The 21,576-nt window shown below is 40.8% G+C and overlaps 2 protein-coding genes across 7 annotated transcripts in view; both read left to right on the top strand.

The window, feature by feature from the left end:
- The window catches only part of LOC126284062 (RNA-binding protein 26), a 223,834-nt gene extending 213,874 nt beyond the window's left edge, over nucleotides 1-9,960 (top strand). For all 5 annotated transcript variants that reach the window (XM_049982659.1, XM_049982655.1, XM_049982656.1 and 2 more), the window contains one exon: nucleotides 7,168-9,960. In XM_049982659.1, the coding sequence (XP_049838616.1) occupies nucleotides 7,168-7,257 (90 nt within the window). In that variant the 3' untranslated portion in view covers nucleotides 7,258-9,960. The remainder of the gene's footprint in view (nucleotides 1-7,167) is intronic.
- A 1-nt stretch (nucleotide 9,961) lies between these two features.
- Nucleotides 9,962-21,576, top strand: part of LOC126284063 (uncharacterized) — a 42,082-nt gene continuing 30,467 nt past the window's right edge. The window contains exons 1-3 of one of the 2 annotated variants that reach the window (XM_049982661.1): nucleotides 9,962-10,029; nucleotides 15,570-15,799; nucleotides 15,896-15,930. In XM_049982661.1, the coding sequence (XP_049838618.1) occupies nucleotides 10,027-10,029; nucleotides 15,570-15,799; nucleotides 15,896-15,930 (268 nt within the window). In that variant the 5' untranslated portion in view covers nucleotides 9,962-10,026. Of the gene's footprint in view, nucleotides 10,161-15,569; nucleotides 15,800-15,895; nucleotides 15,931-21,576 lie in introns of both variants that reach the window. The other variant, XM_049982662.1, reaches the window with a different exon arrangement.

The following is a 21,576-nucleotide window of genomic DNA, read 5'->3' as shown; positions in this document are numbered from 1 at the left end:
ACTATGCTTCAGACAGCGTGTTATTCTATTGAATTGTTTGTTATGTGCAGAGATTTTATTTCCATTTCTAACAGTTGTGGGGTTAATAATTTACCTGTTAGCACTATTGTTCATTGTTTGATATACAACAGTTTGAAAAGCAGGTTTGTTAAATGTTGAACAATGGAAAGTCCAGGGTGGAGTGACAACAATTCCACCTGGATTCTTCTCACCAACACCAGATTTTCTGAATTGCGCTGGTGGGAACTCTCCCTACAACATATCCTTTGTTCCCGTAACACCCCCTCCCCCAGTCCTGCCCTCCTTCTGCCTATCCCCTCTCTGCTCCCACTACCGTATACATGCACCATCTTTCTCACCAATGCAGCTACAAATCTTTTCCTCTTCACTACTTCTTTCTTTACTCCCCCCCCACCCAGCACAGCTTCCAAATATTGCACGTAGCAGCCCCTATCCCGCCCCCACCAAATTCCTGCTTGGTCCTACAGACAGCACTAGCATCTTTCTCACACCCTCCCTGATGTCTCTTCCCCCCTCCCACCACCCTCTTCCACCTCATGACTTCTCCACCACCAACCCCAATGTGTGTGTGAGAGAATTCTACTTCTGAGGAAGGACTTTGTTTGTCAGCTTAAGTGTTTCCCAAATTATTTTACATTGTGCTTGTCTGCGACTTAGTTCATCCTCTATTTGTTAAAATGTTATTTGTAGGAAATGTTAGAAATTGCTCTCTCAGCCAGGGTATTGCTGTGAAATGTCAGTCAAGAATAGTGGCTTGTATGTTACATGCCTACACCATCAGCAATTGTTCTTCATAATGCTCCCAATTATTCTGTTATTGTTGTTTTTGTTAAGACACCATCATTGGCGGAGTAAAAGGAGGAGATGACTGATTGACCTATATGTTGCAGCATCAAAATAAGTGATATTCTTAAAAAGGTAAAGATTATGGAACTAAGCTCTTCAAAAACCACAGATCCACAAATACAAAAATTCACGAGCTGACAAACTTGAGGACATGCACCTATCACACAACTAGCACACAACTAGCTTATTACTGCCATCCCATTCCACCCCAATAGGATTGATATGGGTCCAAATTAAAAGATGTAGTCCCAGCAGTAACAGCAAAATTTATCCATCTGTGGCCAAAGCACTTGTCTATGAAGCTCTTAGAAAAGTCACCTCTGAAAACTGGAAGAAATCTCTCTGTCATATGTAGCACATTATGGAAAGAGCTTGGCAGAATAAACCTATGTTAAAATTTCGGTTGAAAATATGATCACATCATCGTGTAATGACAGTTACAGTGTCACTTCAAGCATCCATGATGTGGCAAGAGTAATGCCAGTAGAGTTTTTCCATTGTTACCACAGGATATAAGATAAAGATCAACAAAAGCAAAACGAGGATAATGGAATGTAGTCGAATTAAGTCAGGTGATGCTGAGGGAATTAGATTAGGAAATGAGACACTTAAAGTAGTAAAGGGATTTTTGCTATTTGGGGAGCAAAATAACTGATGATGGTCGAAGTAAGGAGGATATAAAATGTAGACTGGCAATGGCAAGGAAAGCGTTTCTCAAGAAGAGAAATTTGTTAACATCGAGTATAGATTTAAGTGTCAGGAAGTCGTTTCTGAAAGTATTTGTATGGAGTGTAGCCATGTATGGAAGTGAAACATGGACGATAAATAGTTTGGACAAGAAGAGAATAGAAGCTTTCGAAATGTGTTGCTACAGAAGAATGCTGAAGATTAGATGGGTAGATCACATAACTAATGAGGAGGTATTGAATAGAATTGGGGAGAAGAGGAGTTTGTGGCACAACTTGACAAGAAGAAGGGACTGGTTGGTAGGACATGTTCTGAGGCATCAGGGGATCACAAATTTAGCATTGGAGGGCAGCGTGGAGGGTAAAAATTGTAGAAGGATGTAGGTTGCAGTAAGTACTGGGAGATGAAGAAGTTTGCACAGGATAGTGTAGCATGGAGAGCTGCATCAAACCAGTCTCAGAACTGAAGACCGCAACAACCACAAAAAACATGCACAATTGAATATGTGCAGTGCATGAACATTTTTGTTATGTCTGACAAAGCAGAAGTAATTTGTTGTTGCAAAGTAATAGGACAGGTACCACTCCAACCGAATATACTTTGTAGTAAACAACACATTTGAATCTTTAAACTCAAAATTTCAATAATTTTATTATGTTTTCTTCACTGCAGTAGTAATTTTCTTATTTACCAGGAGATGGTAATTATCAAGAACATTGTTTCCTTGTATTAACAATTAGAGAATGAACTTAAATGGTTCTGAATAAATCAACATCTAAACTTACCATGAAATTTAACTAGCAGGCATTCCTTCTTTTCATAGATATTCTATTTGTACAATTACACACGAATGACCATACACTTGTCACAAAAAAAGACAAAATTTTAACATTTATCATTGATTTATTGAGTACTAAAATTCATTGTTTATTCATTATAGTTATGTAAGGCAGATTTCACGATTCAGGCAGGTAAGAGGGTGGTTTTAAAAGTTCTCAGAATGGAATAGAAAAACATTACTTACATCATTGAAACTTCTTTTATTTTTCAATGTAGTCTCCTCCTAGATTAATGCACTTGGTCCAACGATGTTCCATTGCCTTGATCCCATCTTCATAATGAGTTTCCTCCAGGCCTGCAAAATAGCTGTCAACTCTGGGCATCACTTTTTCAATTGAAGTGAATCTTCATCCACCACAAAAAAGTTTCAGTTTTGGGAAGAGATGGAAGTTTGATGGAGTCATATCAGGTGAATATGGCAGGTGTGGCAACAATTCATACCTCAGTTCGTGTAATTTTGCCATGGTGGTGGCACGTGTACGGGTGCGCATTGTCTTGATATAAGACGACTTTCTTACTTGCCAAACCTGGTCTTTTTTCGCACATCTTTTGGTGCAATTTGTCCAGGAGGTTAGCACAGTATTCTCTAGTAATTGTTTCCCCAGTGGGGAGATAATATACAAACTGAATCCCCTTCGCATCCCACAACACTGATGCCATGACCTTTCCCACTGAAGGAATTGTCTTTGCTTTCTTTAGTGGTGGGGAATCAGCATGTTTCCACTGTTTTGACTGTTGTTTCATCTCTGGGATATAGTAGTGTACCCAAGTTTCATCTGTGGTTGCAAACCAGCACAAAAAATCTTGTTCAGTTCTTCTAAAACGGGCCAAACATTGTTCCGATGTGTCCATTCTCATGCGTTTTGGAAACAGCATCAAGTGTCGGAGCACCTGTCTTGCAGATAATTTTTTCATTTCTAATTCTTCAGTTAAAACGTGATATACCCTTTCAGATGACATCTGGCAAGCTTGGTCAGTTTTACGCACTTTTAATCGGCAATCCTCCATGACCATTTTGTGCACTTTTGCAATGATTTCTGGAGCAATGATCCATCTTGGTGGATCATCATCTAAGCTCTCCCAACCATATTTAAATTCATTTGGTCACTTGGCAACAGTTGAATATGAAGGAGCAGAGTCCCCCAGTGTATTCTGGAATCGGCACGAATGTCCTTTGCTTTCATACCTTTCTATACGGTGTACTTAATCGCTGCTCGAATCTTGATTTCCCCCCCCCCCCCCCCCCCTGCCCCGCCCCCCTCCTCCCAAATCTTCACAAATACCAACCTGGGAACAACAATAGAACCACATCACCACCACAGAGCTTTCTTTTAAGAACACAGACGTGGCACATGTTTGCAGGCAACATTCCAATGAATATTACATGAACAACTCATTGTGCTAGTGCTGACATCTCGTGGCGATTCCGAGAACTTTTCAAACCACCCTCGCATATTATCATAGGTAGCATGATAGCATGACAATCAGGACACACACACATCAGTTAAATTCTGTACATACTTCCACAAAAAACATGTACTGGTCCACGCATTTTTAGTTACAATGAGAACAGTTCTTTGCCTGGAGATGGCTATGCAAAGTGCCACATCAGTGAGTATTACATACATGTAGCCTCACACATGGCTGTTCTCCTGCTTACTGATTGCCATGGGGCCTTTCAGGCCATTAAATGCAGAACCAATATCCATCCAACTGAAGACTCATTATTCTTGATACCATACCAGAATGTGTGCTGTCTGATCTCCTTCCTCATTGGCATCCTTTTGCTTCCGTAACATCGAGTGACTTCCCTCCAGCTTTTCGTATTCTGTTGTTACAATTCTACCTGTCAGTCCCATACATTCAGATTGCTCACAGCATGCCAAACTGCACACGAACACAATGTGTGGGCCGACACTCGGCCTCTCTCAGCTCTGTTTGGTACTTCTCGCGAGTGTTCAGTGCAGCACGACATTGAATTTAACACTGCAGTGTGCCATTTTTCAGTCGACGAGACTTTCTTCAGTTCGACAGAATTGTGATGTCAGCGATGTTTACCATTCACAATTCACAGGTCCATTGTCACAAGCCCTTAAAAATAAATGGAAATGACAAAAGAGAAGGATACGAATTCTCAGTGTCCATTATGTGATATACAGCCCAAATTTGCTAGGAAACATCATTTGAACTCGATGCGGAAAGAATTTGAAGATTTAGTTCATAATGAAAGAGCAAAAAATTACAGATGAGATTCATTGTTCTGTACACCAAAAAACACTTTCTGCTAAATTTTCTGGCACAGAGCATGTGATGCGATAGATCATAAGAATAGTAAATTTTTTGAAGTCGCGCACACTATTCCATTGTTGGCTGCAAAAGTTTTGTCAGGAACAAAATATATTACTGCAAAGTACTTCGGTTAAGTCAAGGGGCATGTCTGGAATGATGATTCGCTCGGAAACCTTCTATTGTTGAATTTATGAAGGAAATGAAGGCAGGAACAAGAAGTAGAACACTCTGGAATTGATTGTGGATCTTGCATTTTTTAAGTTGACTTTACTTTACATTGCTTACAGTAAGACATTGCAAGATGAGAAAAAAAATCCTTTTTGAAGTGGATGCATTTAAAAAGAACATTGCATTAGAGAAAGGACACATTTTCACAAACACAGTCCAGTTCCCTAGGCTCATTGCCTTTAAAACACGAGTTTCGAAGAATTCATTGTGGCCTTGAAAGAATTATGCAGATAGTTTCTTAAATGTTTGGAGGACACTGCCAATCTTACATTTGTTTTCAAGGCCCTTAGCCATTTCAGTTGAAAGCACCCCTGTGCATGTGCAGGTGTGACAGCTTGACCTGCAGGGTAATTCCCCTTTTAATGACAAATCTTTTTACATTAAAACTTCCAGGACATCTACATTGCTTTCAATTAGTGAATGACCTCTGTAACCAGTACTTTACATTTTAAATGTGGTATCCACTTCAGATAAAATCTTGTGGTGTCACATAAAAATACACTCCTGGAAATGTAAAAAAAGAACACATTGACACCGGTGTGTCAGACCCACCATACTTGCTCCGGACACTGCGAGAGGGCTGTACAAGCAATGATCACACGCACAGCACAGCGGACACACCAGGAACCGCGGTGTTGGCCGTCGAATGGCGCTAGCTGCGCAGCATTTGTGCACCGCCGCCGTCAGTGTCAGCCAGTTTGCCGTGGCATACGGAGCTCCATCGCAGTCTTTAATACTGGTAGCATGCCGCGACAGTGTGGACGTGAACCGTATGTGCAGTTGACGGACTTTGAGCGAGGGCGTATAGTGGGCATGCGGGAGGCCGGGTGGACATACCGCCGAATTGCTCAACACGTGGGGCGTGAGGTCTCCACAGTACATCGATGTTGTCGCCAGTGGTCGGCGGAAGGTGCACGTGCCCGTCGACCTGGGACCGGACCGCAGCGACGCACGGATGCACGCCAAGACCGTAGGGTCCTACACAGTGCCGTAGGGGACCGCACCGCCACTTCCCAGCATATTAGGGACGCTGTTGCTGCTGGGGTATCGGCGAGGACCATTCGCAACCGTCTCCATGAAGCTGGGCTACGGTCCCGCACACCGTTAGGCCGTCTTCCGCTCACGCCCCAACATCGTGCAGCCCACCTCCAGTGGTGTCGCGACAGGCGTGAATGGAGGGACGAATCGAGACGTGTCGTCTTCAGCGATGAGTCGCTTCTGCCTTGGTGCCAATGATGGTCGTATGCGTGTTTGGCGCCGTGCAGGTGAGCGCCACAATCAGGACTGCATACGACCGAGGCACACAGGGCCAACACCCGGCATCATGGTGTGGGGAGCGATCTCCTACACTGGCCGTACACCTCTGGTGATCGTCAAGGGGACACTGAATAGTGCACGGTACATCCAAACAGTCATCGAACCCATCATTCTACCATTCCTAGACCGGCAAGGGAACTTGCTGTTCCAACAGGACAATGCACGTCCGCATGTATCCCGTGCCACCCAACGTGCTCTAGAAGGTGTACGTCAACTACCCTGGCCAGCAAGATCTCCGGATCTGTCCCCCATTGAGCACGTTTGGGACTGGATGAAGCGTCGTCTCACACGGTCTGCACGTCCAGCACGAACGCTGGTCCCACTGATGCGCCAGGTGGAAATGGCATGGCAAGCCGTTCCACTGGACAACATCCAGCATCTCTTTGATCCTCTCCATGGGAGAATAGCAGCCTGCATTGCTGCAAAAGGTGGATATACACTGTACTAGTGCCGACATTGTGCATGCTCTGTTGCCTGTGTCTATGTACCTGTGGTTGTGTCAGTGTGATCATGTGATGTATCTGACCCCAGGAATGTGTCAATAAAGTTTCCCCTTCCTGGGACAATGAATTCATGGTGTTCTTATTTCAATTTCCAGGAGTGTACATAGTGCACATAGAAAAGAAAACTGAACACCATTTGTCGGAGCAGTGATGTGTGATGTAAAAATTAGGAGCTTGAGATTGTCCTAAATCTTGTGCTTTTCTACCACGAAATTTGAAATTACTGTCTAAAATAAGTGTACAGTGCACAGCTTTCAGAAGAAACCAGTTTCGTTTTTAATTATCTGGGAAAATGTTATGATTAAGAGGTTTACTTTGGTATTCCAGTCAGGCGAGTTCGTAATAATCAAGAAAGTGGTGCAGCATTTAGATTATAAAAATAAGTCACTTAAAGTGAATGATAAAACAAATTAAAATTGTCCCTCTTATGTTTTAGATTGGTGGTGCCGAACTGAGTGAAGACGTTCTCCTCCAGGATGACGAGGAAGAGGAGGAAGATGGAGAAGATCGAAGCTGGCGGCGATAGCACTGTACTGCACTTCTGTGATACACAAAGAAAAGAAATTGGTTTCAGTGCTTTTGTTCTGCCTTGGTGATATATTTGTTCACTGCTAAGAGAGGTGTAACATTAGCTTTCATTGTATAAATTTCTTTGTATTTGGTACAAAGCAGTTCATGTTTAGTCACTTGTATTATCTTTTCCCACCCATTCCTGTATGTGAAATGTAGTATTGTGTATATAACTTAAAGTCTCTGTGTGGGTTTCTCCTCCTTGTCTTTCAGGTACGAGCTTCATTATGTTCTGTCATTGATATGTGTTAGGTAGACAAGCCAAATTTGGGGTCACTACGTACATGACTAGTAATTTATGAAATACAGCTGAATACCACTAGAAGCAGAGGCTGCCAGCAAGGTCACTGCGCAGATCCTGGCACACTACTGAGGCATACACATACCAGTGTTTAATGTGGCTGATCTAAAAAATTAAAATGACTTTCTGTTGTATACTGTCAGTTATCTGCAATTATAAAAATGATGTTGTAGACATGTCCTGAATTTATCACCCTGCACTTAGTACGAACTGTACCAACTGTTGTAATTATACAGTTTGAAAAGTAAATTGCAAAGATAAATTTTCTTCTGCCGTTTATCATTGTCAATGTGTTTTAATACAGAGGATGACCTGACACTACATTTTTGGCTATAATTCAGTAAATCACAGTAATAACGTTTGAAGAAAACAATTGTTGAAGGAACAGATAAGTGCACTGTGTGTCACAGATGCAACTGAACAGTTGCTGTCTTTACCTAATAAGCAGAATGATCACCATCCTTTGACAGATATCAATCTGTCTGTGACTGACTATCCACACTTTTTCTCATTCTTTGTTGTTAATGAGTCATTGAAGTTTTGCACGAATAGAAAACTAGCTTCATTGTACCAGCAGCTTATAAAGAGCTTAGCTCTTGTAAATTAAGAACTTGTACAGTAATGTTCCATGTGTGGACTAAACAACCTACATGACAAAAGAAGAGTTAATTGAAAGTACTTTGCAAGATCAGTGAATATTTTTATGGAAACAATACTTTCAGGTTAATTTCTGGGGCTTCACATGCGGTATTCGTGTAATTACGACACCAATACTTGGTTATTTCTTTTTATGTAATTTGAAAGTAAACTGAAAAATTTCATTTGACTAATGTGCTACGGTTCATTGTTTGGAAAGTAGAACTGTACTTTGAAGAATCCCAAGTCTCTGTTTTGACCACAAAGTTCACAAATATTAATTACAACTCGAGTGGAAACCGAAAGCAACATTTTATTATAAAGACAATAGTTCCTCACTGCTTTGCTATGCTGTCCTGTGAGTAAGTACCGATGTAGCATCCTTAGTGTGCCATGTTGTAGTCGTCAGTGAGATTTTAAAGTCTGTAAAGATATTTTGCTGTCTGGAAAATACAAGTGTGTTAACAGCTGTTCCGCACCATTTGAATTCACATCAGTTTTTAATTTGTTGTATTTGGTTTTGAATTGGAAAGTGGTAATTGCATACTGTATAAACTGGCACTGTCAGTTTAGAGAGTTTATTAAATTTGGAAGCACATGCTCATAGAGTCGGAGATGTGCCTTTCAATAGTGTGTTTGTGTGTAATATTTATCATAATAGCATTACTATATTGTGTGAAAATTTGTGCAAAATGAGAGATATTTTTCATACATTTAATCTGTCAAAACCTAGATCTGCTGAGAGTTTCCTGCTGACCATTCTTCAGTAACATAATTCAATTAATTTAATTGTTTAAATCATATCCACCATAAAAGATATTTTTAATTGACAATGTTTCTGCCTTGGAGGTGGAGCATGTAATTGGGTTAAATGACATTCAGATTCTTAATTTTGTAGCTGCATTTTGACTGTGCCATAGTGCTGGAAATGATGCTTATTCAAATTTCTCATATTACTATGTCATTTTGATTTGTTTTGCCATATTTTGTAGTGCACTTATTTCAGTCATGGTTTATTTTATTTTCCAATGGATTTGCTGAACCTCACAAATTGTTTCTATATGGTATTGTTTATGATAGGGCAAAACTGTGATGTACTTTCCATTAATGTTTGTGATCAGGACAAATACCAAGCAGTTTTACTGTGTAAAGAAAAGAACAAGCCTCACTTTATTCTCAAATACACTGTGGTAGTTAATAGAAAGTATTTTGTCCTGGTAGTTCTATCAGTTTACATATATTGTTACTTAATATTATATGTCTGTACTTCTCGATGTAAATTTTATTGTAATATTTGTGTGTTAATTTCTAATGGGCCAATTTTTATGTAAGAAAAGATGTACTAAAATATATGAAAGTGCTTTGAAAATATGCTCAGTTGAAAAGATTAAAATATGAAAAGAATTAAGATCAAAAAAGACAAGAAAAGAAATTGAAAGAAAGAAAGAAACAAAGAGAGAAAAAGAAAGAAAAAGCTTCTTTCAAAGCATAACACTTTTGTACAGAGAATGAGTGAGTGCAGAAAACACGAGATGAAAAAAAAGAACTGCCTCACAAAAAGAAAACAAACGAAAAGAAAGAGGAAAAAAAAAAGAAAAAAATTCCCAAGAAAGCAAAATTGTCAGTTACACCAACTAAAATTCTTCCACTCATTTAAAGACTTTGTTGATGATTGTTATGTCCAAACTTATAGTAATATTTAATAAGACCTTTTTTTTTTTTCAGGTTTCAAAAAGACTTTGATGGAACGCAGCAAACGACTGGAAAAAATTACCACTCCTATGACAGATGGTAAAAAAAAATCAATAATTTGATTAGTGAATTGAGTTTATAAGCTTCAAATCTACTAACTCTTGAATTTCAAGTTCTGTCTGGAGAAATTGTGTGCTCCTGTTTGCAAACGAACTGTGTGTTAGTTCAAGGTATGTGAATTTAAGGTTTTGTATTTTGTTCATAACTTGTTCCTCAGTCTCCCACTTCATTTGTTACCTAAATGGTGTGTGATCATTTCTCTGAACAGTATATTAACTTCACATGTGTAGTTTTCTTGCATTGCGATATAATAGAGGTGATACTACGAGGGTTGTACCAAAAGTAATGTCTCTTATTTTTTTGTGGCGACTTCGGATGTCTGTACCAGATGTCATTGGTGTAATGTAATGCTTGAACCTTCTTGTTGCATTTGCAAGTGGTTCCATTGTTCTGTGGTAGTTAGTGCCAGCAGAGGAGTGTTCCAGAATGGAGACTGACATTCACACGCATGTAAAACAGTGAAGTGTGATTGGATTCCTCTCTGCTGAAGAAATTGCGCTGATTGAAATCCGTCAAAGCATGCTAAAGGTGTATGGAGAATATACAATAAACATCATCAATATGAGGCAATGGGTATGGCATTTTCAAGGTGGTGAAAACAGCGTGCGTGACAAGCCATGACCCGGCCGACATTGCGCATCTGTCGTCCCTCACAGTGAAGAGCATCTTGATTAACTCATCCACATTGATTGGCGGATAATGACCAGAGACTTACGTGCAAAGCTGAATGTCAACTTAAATGCCTGGAAACAACGTTGGAACATCTTGGTTATCGCATTATCTGTGTGAGAAGGGTCCTGTGGATGATTACAGAACGCCAAAAAACTCGCATCGTCACTGGAGATGAGACGTGGTGTCACCTTTACAAGCCTGAAACCAAAAGACAGTCCATGGAATAGTGATACGTGATTTCTCTGTCAAAGAAGAAATTAAAGACACAGCCATCTTCAGGCAAAGTGATGTACTCAGTCCTCTTGGATAGCCAGGAAGTGGTTCTTTTGGATGTCCTGAAGCCTTGAGAAATTTGTCACTTCAGTACGCTACAAGACGACACTGACTAAGCTGAAAGACCGAATATCCAAAGTAAAGCCAGAGAAGAAGACCAACATTCACCTGCAACATGATAACTTCAGACCCCACACCAGTTTTGCCACCATGCAACTCATTACATAATTTGGTTGGACTGCCTTACATGACTGTCGTACAATCTCAACGTAGTGCCTTCGGATTTCAATCTCTTTGAAATATTTACTACATGGTGAACATTTTCAAGACTCAGATGCTGTTGTCAGAGCTGTAAGGATGAGGTTAGCATCCACTGGTTCCGTTCTGCTTCATCATTGACAAAAGTGCATATTGAATCGTGGTGACTATGTGGAAAAATGACAGTCTATAGCTGAACTATTGCTCTATTTAGATGTTCTGGTGTGATTTATGTATCTCCTGTTGTTTCCATGAATAACAATAGGAGGCCTTACTTTTGGAATAACCTTCATTCATCCAAGCACCTGATAATCCATTATAACAATGGAAACAGAAGAATTTCGGCCCTCGTTCACAAACACTTTCAACAAATTGCCCAAAAACTAGCCTCCCATGTCAAAGATATCAGTCTCTTCCTTCACTGAATCTCCAGCACCCCCAACCCTTTACCTCCTGGGTACCTACTCAACCAGTATTGATGCCACGTCCCTGTACACTAACATCCTTCATTTCCATGGTCTTAGCACTACTGAACACTATCTTTCTAGATGTCCTTTAGACTTCAAAACCAGTATGTATCTCATTTGTCAACACCTTGCTAACTCTATCCAAACATACAACTACCTCTCGTTTGAAGGGAAGGTATACAAACAAGTGTGCGGCACAGCTGTTGCCACCCACATGACACCCCCGTATGCCAGTCTGTTTATAGACCGCTGTAGAAAACCTTCCTTGCCTCCGAAACACTGGTCTCATCTCGTTCAGGTTCATTGATGATATCGTCATGATCTGGACTCAGGACCAAGACACCTTATCCTCATTCCTTCGCAAAATCAACACTTTCTCTCCCATCTGCTTCACTCGATCCTCCTCAACCCATCATGCCACCTTCCTGGACATTGACTACCTCCTCTCTGATGGTTCCATCTACACCTCTGTTCACACTAAAACAACCATCAGTACCTGTATTTTGACAGCTACCATGCTTCCACACAAAAAAATCCCTGCCATACAGCCTGGCTGACAGGGGACAGCTTATCTGCAGTGACAAGAACTCCCTTGCCCAGTATGCTGAAGATCTCACCAAGGCCTTTGCACCCAGATCTAGTCAGCAAGCAGAGACACTACCTCAGACTGGAACAACTGAACCACATCCTTAGTCAGGCCTTTGATAATCTATCATTATGCCCTGAAATGAGGGATGCTCTACACACAGTCCTTCCCACCCTTCATAAAGTGGTGTCCTGACACCCACCCAACCTCCACAATATCCTAATTCATCACTATGCCATTCCCAACCCCAGCCGCTTGCCACAAGGATTGTACCCCAGCAAAAGACCCAGATGCAAGACCTGCCCAGTCAGTTCACCCATTACTTCCTGTTCCAGTCCTGTCACAGGCTTATCCCACCCCATCAGAAGCCTCGTCTCTTGTGAAAGCAGCCATGTTGCATACCAACTCTGCTGCTATCATTGTGCATCTTTTTATATTGGTATGAGTACCAACCAGATGTCCAGTAGGATCAACAGCCACTGCCCAACGTGGTTAAGAGCAAAGTATACCACCCTGTGGCACAACATGCAGCTGAACATAACATCCTTGATTTAAATGGCTACTTCACAACCATGGGCCATCTCGATCCTCCCCTCCAGCATCCGGTTTTCTGAACTGTGCAGGTGGGAATTACCTTTACAACCCATTCTCACCACTCCTGAAATCATCCATGTCCTTTCACCTCGCCTTTTTCACATGTTCCCTCACTCTCATTATTTGTTGCTCTCTGTCCAATGTACCTGTTCATCTTTTCCGCTTCCCTTATCCTCTCCTTTTCATCCCCCTCCCCATACTCATCCCCCTCCCCATACTCATCACCCTCCCCATACTCATCACCCTCCCCATACTCATCACCCTCCCCATACTCATCACCCTCCCCATACTCATCACCCTCCCCATACTCATCACCCTCCCCATACTCATCACCCTCCCCATACTCATCACCCTCCCCATACTCATCACCCTCCCCATACTCATCACCCTCCCCATACTCATCACCCTCCCCATACTCATCACCCTCCCCATACTCATCACCCTCCCCATACTCATCACCCTCCCCATACTCATCACCCTCCCCATACTCATCACCCTCCCCATACTCATCACCCTCCCCATACTCATCACCCTCCCCATACTCATCACCCTCCCCATACTCATCACCCTCCCCATACTCATCACCCTCCCCATACTCATCACCCTCCCCATAAAACACACACACACACACACACACACACACACACACACACACACACACACACACACACACACACACACACACACCAGTACCCTGCTATCCCTCCCCTTTCCCCACCCCAACCCAGACATCGTGATGCATTATGGTCTAAGGTGCCGGACATGTGTACTTGGTTGTGTGAATATGCTTATGTGTTTGTTTTCTTTTCTGGAAAAGGCTTTACGGAACAGTCTTCTCATTGTGGCTACCTGCAACTCAGTGTTCCTTGTTTTTGGTGACTAACAATATATCCATTCCTGATAGTCCATTATTAAACAGAAGTAAGTATGCTGTTCACTTTAGGCTTGATAATTTAGAAAAGTAATGTGTTAATAAGATGTATAAGCAGTGAACTGTAGACACAGGGAATACAAAACATTTCAGAATACAAGGGTCTGTTTTCTCATTTTGGTGTAGTCTTGAACATAAGTCTCCGTGTTATACTTTTGTCTGTGCTAATGGCATACCCTATTGCTTCTCCCTTCTCTTCCTCTTTGAGTGAGATGCTGCAGTGGCTGAGAAACTGGGCTAGCTTTCGGGATGGCTGTGATTAGAATCCCTGATAAGCCTTCCTGCTTTAAGTCACCCATCTTTTCCCCAATTGCAGCATGAACTCCATCTCAAATGACCTTGTCATCAACAGGGCGATAAACTGTAATCCTTTTTCTTTCTTGTCTGGTAATTTTCTTACCCGTTCTGCCTGTTTTCTCTTGATTATCAGTTAATGCAAAACATAATCCTTTTCCACTCATGGTGATCTTAGCTAGCTGAATCACTAAACTTGTTTTGTATACAATTTTTAAGAAATCCAATCTTCTCTCTTGCATTGCATTATTAACCAGCAGAATTTTGTACCCAATTCTCGGGTTCAATTGCTCACATTAAGTTCCTCCTTTACAATTTTTTCTCATTTTCCACTGTGATTACGAATGGTTTATCCTTCCAACTGCAGTCTGTTTCTTCCTCATTTCTACAACTTTTGCTGTCTTTTTCAGTTCCAATACAACATGTTCAGTTTAATAGAAGTGCACTGTACATCGTTTTCTTTACAGTGGTAAAATTTTACTCTTGATTATTTTATTACATATTTGTGACCACTGTAGTTGATCAAGGTTAACTTTCGCTGTTCGTTGTTAAAAATAAAGAAACTGATTTTACAGATGTATATGTAGATATTTTAATTATGCTCTTTCATACAATGTGAGAAATTTAATTTTTAGGAAATTATGTTTCCAGAATTTATCTTTCACTCTTGTGGAGTTTTCACAGTTTATGAAACTTCCTGACAGATTAAACTGTGTGTCAGACTGGACCTTTAATCCAGAGCATAGCCATTCACAGGCCTTGCTTTTACCAATTGAGCTATGCAGCCATGACTCACGATATGCCGTCTCAGTTTCAGTTCAGCCAATATGTCTCTCTCATACCCCTGAAACTGTACAGATGTTCTCCTGCAGACTTTGCAGAAGTAGCTGGTTAATCTGTGAGGACGAATCATGAGTTGTGCCTGGTTAGCTCAGTCAGTACGTGCATTTCCCACAAAAGGAGAGATTCTGTGTTAGAGGCTTTGTCCAGAACACCATTTTTATCTGCCAGTGAGTTTCAGGAAATCACATATCCCATCCTGTAGGTAGATTCCAAAAGAAAATGGTGTTCTGATATTGCATGTATTTTATACAGTATTGGTTTCCAGTTGATGATATTCATCCCAGTACTCCATATTTCATTAGATCCCTGTCACTCTGTGGTTGCAGCAATTTTTTCAGAAATCTTATCTCCAGACTGTTGGCATTAAGTTTTTTTCCATAAAGTAAGAAGGAGGTTGGTAACTGTGGCATAGAATTTTTTTGGAAGTTTAACTGGGACAAGTGTCACCTCAATAATTTTAAAATGATTGTCTTGAGAATTTGGCTTTTTTTTTAGTGATACTACAATGTGTGTGTCATATTAGACTCTCAACTGATAAAACTAATTATGAAAATCAGTTATTTGGATTGCAGATTGATTGGAAGTGAGCTTTATCTTACAGGCGATCTTGGTCTCCAGTAAATCCTCAGTAGTATTCCATGAGCAGTCATCCAGCAGTCTTACAGAAACTATTTGTATGGTACACGTCATGTATATGGAATCAACTGTCAACTCGTGTCACCAATTCAGCAGTGAGTCTGACTGCCCGATGACTGCATTACATAGTTGTAAATTCTGGGTGTTGCAGTTGTGTCTACAGTTTGTATTTACTACAAAGAATCGTTTTCAGAAGTGAGTATTCATCAATGCATTTTGATAAATTGCAAGGTTTGTTGGAATAATGGGTAATAGCTTTCTAATGACATATAATTATGTTGTATTTTGTAGAAATGGAATGGCCAAGGAATGCTACGAACGTGCAGGTCAGTCCAGAGAATCATTTACATAGAGGCTACATTGAATTACAGTAAGATTTTGCAATGCTTTTGGCATGCCTTATGACCTAACAGCTTTGTGTTAATGTGTTGGTAAAATATAAATTGTGTGTGTGTGTGTGTGTGTGTGTGTGTGTGTGTGTGTGTATCAGTGTCAGTGTCACAGAGTAACTCTGAAACACTTGGAGCACTGTTAATAATTCACTGTCTACTCACAACTTACTATATGGAGAAAAGGTACTGCGGTTGCTTTGCCCCTTGGGGAGTGGGGGTGAGTGGCAGATACGCACATTGAAAGAAGAGTGCTTGATTTTGTCAGCTGCTGTAATAAGTCCTCCTCCAGATATAGAAAAAATGTATAATAATGCACATCACTCACGCATGCATCCCCAGTGTCATCTCCTAGTGCTGAGGCTCAACTGCCTTGGCAGTTATTTAATTGAGCTGTGAATATGAACCACTACTTTGTATAAATATTATGAAAAGCATAGTTGTTACTCAGCACCTCCCAGAGCCCCACCATCTGACTACAGAGGCGCACTCCCCTCAGGACTCAGTACCACCCGGAAATGGAGTAAGTGAATTACATTCTCCACCATGGTTTTGACTACCTCTAAGCGGCCGGCCAGCCAGCGCCCGCTAGACTCGGACTCAGTTATGATTTGACTGTTAAAGTGACACACGTCTTACTCTGTTTACTTGAACTGTGACTTTCATGTATTGCGTTGTCCTTGAAATATATTTGTTCAACTTGAAATTATAATAGCATGTGGGGATGTAATGGGGTGGTGGGGGTAAGGAGGAGGCTGGGGTGGGGAGCGGGAGGGATAAAGCAGGATAGGGAAGGGGAGGCGTAGGAATAGCAGGATGGTGTCGGGGATGATAAAGTGCTGCTTGTGGGCGACAGGGGTGACAGAGAGAGAGTGTAGCTAGGTGCAGTCAAGAGATTTGATGGAGGGAGGAGGCGGAGGGTAGCGGAAAAGGAGAGAAGTAAAAAAGACTGGAAATTAAAGAAAACTGTGTAGTGCTGCGATGGGAACAGGGAAGGGGCTAGATGGGTAATGACAATGGCTAACGAAGGTTGAGGTCAGGAATGTAGGACATATTGCAGGGAGTGTCCTTGTCTGCACAATTGATAAAAGCTGGTGTTGGTGGGAAGGATCCAGATGTCACAGTCTGTGGAGCAGTCACTGAATGCCCACCGAACCTACACAATTTCCTCATCCATCCCTATACAACCCTTGCTCTTAACCCCTTGGCTTATGGCTCATATCCCTGTAATAGACCTAGATGTAAGATCTGTTGCATATATCCTGCCACCGCCACATGTGAAACCATTCATGCGATCTAGAAGTTAAGCTGCAACCACAGTGCTGCATTCTACTTCGGCATGACAACCAACAAGCTGTCTGTCTGCATGAATGACGGCCAACATACTGTGGCCAAGAAACAGCTGGACGACCCCACTGCTGAGCATGCCACCCAACAAGATGTTCTTCATTTTAGTGACTGCTCCACAGCCTGTGCCATCTTGATCCTTCCCACCCACACCAGCTTTAATCAATTGTGCAGATGAGAACTCTCTCTGCAATATGTCCTACATTCCTGACCTCAACCTTCGTTAGCCATTGTCATTACCCATCTAGCCCCTTCCCTGTTCCCATCCTGGCACTACAGTCTTCTTTACTTCTCTCCTTTTCCACTACCCTCCGTCCCCTCCCTCTGTCAAATCTCTTGACTGCACCCAGCTACCTCTCTCTCTGTCACCCCTGTATGCTCCCACAAGCAGCACTTTATCATCCCCCACTCCCATCCTGCTATCCCCCCCCCCCCCTCCCCACTCCAGCCTTCTCGTTACCCCCCTCCACCCCATTGCATCCGCATTATGCACTGCTGCTTACAGTCTGGCTTCAGCTGTCAGAGAATGTGTGTGTGTGTGTGTGTGTGTGTGTGTGTGTGTGTGTGTGTGTGTGTGTGTGTGTCTGACAGTCTTTTTGTTATGGGTATCTGTGACTCAGATTCTCTGCTATAATGTGAGTAGCTACTATCCCTTTAATAATATTGTTATGGTCCATCCTGGTTTTCCATTGATTGATTTAGCCACTACTTTGTGATTCACATTTTCTGAACCCTGGATCAACAAAATCTGAACTGACAGCTCTCAAGGAGCAAAGCATTTGATTTAATCTGTGTGAGCATTTCCGAAGCATATGTATGTCAATGCTACAGTTTTATCAGGATATGAGAAATTCAGAATGAAAACAGAAATGAACCAAAACTGCTTTCATTAATTAAAGATGTAATTTTGAATCCTTAAACTGGGGAAACTAAGAAGAAACATGGAATGTCTCTGAATGACTTTCACTCTCTTGACATACTGTTTGCCTCTAAGGTAGATAAAGTTGGACAGTGTATGGAAAGAATAAAGGGAGTTTGGAAGTAGACCTGAAATTCAGTTGTTAGCAGAATGACAATCATGAAAATTGGCAATGAAGTTACAGAAGCAGTTGATGAGTTTCTGTATTTAAGACAGCAAAAGAAAGTGACTGGATGGATGATAAAACAAATAATCAGAAGAGTGATTTTGGTAAACTAAATAGGAGTTCCAGAACAAAGCCTTTTTGTGTCGTATTGCCTGTTCATTCCCTTGCCACCTATTTTCAATCTTTTTGTGTGCTCTCTCTGAGGCAAGGGACATAACAGTTGCCATACAGCCCAGATTGTTAGTCTTGCTGTGGATGCCTACAAATTGATATTTTTTTATGTTTTTGCATTTCTCATTAAGATTTTAGTATCTGTATCAGATCATTCTTACCAGGTAAGCGTGCCGCACGTGGCTACCGAATCGATGGACCAAATGCAGGACGTAGCACATAACGAGGTGCAACATTGTCTGGCATTCTTTTAATAGCTGGTCTGGAGGTCAGCTGACTGCCTCTGCCTGCAGAGAGATGCTGTAACCCCCCCCCCCCCTCTCTCTCTCTCTCTCTCTCTCTCTCTCTCTCTCACTCATAATTGCCATGTGCAATCGGCTGGCTGACTTTTTTCCCCTCTCTGTTATTGAATAATTGGCCTGAAAATAACATTGTTCCTATCAGACATCTTTTTTAACCTTTGTACCCACCCCTATTTTGTAAGTAATGTATTGTGTTGTAGTCACATTTAACAGCACAGCATGTTACTGTGGCATGCTGTTAACTTGGCAGTATTTGTTCTGGATGGCCACATTTAATATTGTACTTCAGATACTCTAAAATGACCATTAGTTCAGGAAATATCAAATATGTAAAAAAAATTATAGTTTCATGTTGGAAATACTGTTGTAATCATTTAACTTTGTTGAAGAAAGGTCTAGGAGTTATACATGTATTTATGGTAATGAACCAGGTAATCAAGTGTGTAAAGATTTTTCAAAAAAAAAAAATCAAATTATCACTTTCTAGCTTCTCATTAGGCATCTAGTTTCCATATTGTGTTCCATTTATGAAGCTTTCAAGTTTTTAGTATGTAGAAGGCCATTTAGTGACTTTTGTCAATTCTACGCCTGTGTGCAAAACTTGGACAAAAGAAACTTTCATATAATGTGTCACTACCAAGTTACATAGCTCGATGAAACTTTGACCAAACATGAATGAAGTGCCACAGTGTAGTACAGGAGGCAACAGAAATGAGTATCCAATGAGATGAACAGAAATCACACTTTTATTCAAAGACAATTATTACACTGAAGTCACCAAGTTTTATGATGGTCCCTTGGACATTACAAAATGTGGGACATGATTCTTAATAGGGTGTGCGATCACTTCAGCCAGCAATGCATGTTCTGAGAAATGCTGCTATGCTGGCCACAAGGATGGTTAGAAGTTCTTATGTAGTTTGTTCCATTCCTCCACCAGCACAGCTTACACACAAAAGAACAAAGAAGTATAACACTACATGTGTTATGAACAAAAGTCCACCCTCCTATCCTCTTCCTCAGCTGATAGGCTAATCACTTATGATTCCAAATAACACATACATTCAAAATGAAATGTTAACTACTTCCTCCTACTTCCTTGGTCTTAATCCATTCTCCTGTATGGACCATGCAAGGTTTCTGCACTTTCTCTTCTTCCTACCACTATGGCTTTACCATCAGTAGATGATGACACTCATGTCAACGCACCTGGAGCTATAGTGGCCAGCACGAAAATAGGGCTTCAAGGTCATCTTGCCCTCTTACAGCATTGCCAGTTTTTTTAAGCGATAATTTCAAATGTTCGTAAAAATTTAAAAAAGATTGGGCAACTATTTTTAGTCTGGAATATGATGGAGTACTCCCCAAAAGAAAATTCTCACTAGCTGCTAGGAAAAAACCTGAAAACTAAAGTACAAGAAATTTTGGAGGAAAATAATTTTTTACTTCAACCTTTGGCAGTAATAGAACCACTAATGTAATTGGACTGAAAAAAATATGAACATCCTCAAAGTTTACAGATGCATATGCTGCATCTTTTATTTTGGAAACATAAAAGTATTCTGAGGTAAAAAAAAATATATATAAGAGGTGTGATACTGTGACAACTGCGTAGTGAAAAATGTAGTCGCTGGTGAATATTCTTTCTGTAGGACTGTGAAGAAACTTCCCGTGAGAAAGTTGTTAAGAAAACTACAAAATTATTTTTGGTAGCATTTCAGACATCATTATTGTATCGTATTGTGCACAGAGGCAAATTACTTTTGTGATATCACGTGCATAGCAGTGTGCGAGTCGTAGGCCGTTGCCAAGAGTTTTATGTGGACGGCTTGCTTTAATATGACTGAGAATATTTCCTACTTCCCGAAAATATTTTATTGGCTGCTAATACATATCCTTCGTCATTGCATCCACCACTCAAAACACCAATATACGCTGTGCAAAAGTAACTGTAGTTAATTTGAAGCCAATATTTTCACTGCAGCTGAGCAAAATGTTTGTTCGAAAAGTTTTGTGAAACCCAAGTTTTATCTCAATTTGCTGTAAATTATTATTCTCAGCATGCAATACGTGCTTGGTACACAAAAACCTCGTTCTTACTACTGCAATGTCCCTCTCTTGTTTTACAATGTTTGTCCATCATTACAGTTTCTGAATTAAAATCCAAGTGCGCGAAGAAGACAGTGCATTGAAGTGACTGACCAGAATAATCAGTTTTATCACGGACATTACCCTGTATTTCTCTAGCCATTGGATACTATCCTCTGTCATACTAAAGTAATACAGTTCTATGTTCTAGCTTTTCGTAAAATCGTCAAATATCATAGATTTCTACACTCTTCTTGGAAAATCAGAATAGATGCTGGGAATGTTCTGATGATGTTACTACACTCTGTGTGTGTGTGTGTGTGTGTGTGTGTGTGTGTGTGTGTGTGTGAACTGCATTACCCTTACTATGAAACGGCCACTAAATCCTTTTATGAAAAAAAGGAGTTAAATTTCGGATGTACAAGTAAACTGAATGCAGTAAGATTATGTCTGAATGTAAAGACATTCGATATAGGTTTTTAGGAAAAACTGTTGTTAATTAATGTAGAATCGCCACCACTTCTGATAAATTTATCGAACGTCTACTGTAAGGGAAAAACATTCGCAGTATGTCCTCTATAACTGAAATG

Source organism: Schistocerca gregaria, chromosome 8 (genome assembly GCF_023897955.1).
Source record: "Schistocerca gregaria isolate iqSchGreg1 chromosome 8, iqSchGreg1.2, whole genome shotgun sequence".
In the NCBI taxonomy this organism is placed as follows: Eukaryota; Metazoa; Arthropoda; class Insecta; order Orthoptera; family Acrididae; genus Schistocerca; species Schistocerca gregaria.
Note: the sequence above shows the minus strand (reverse complement) of the source record. Positions and strands in the feature narration are given on the sequence as shown.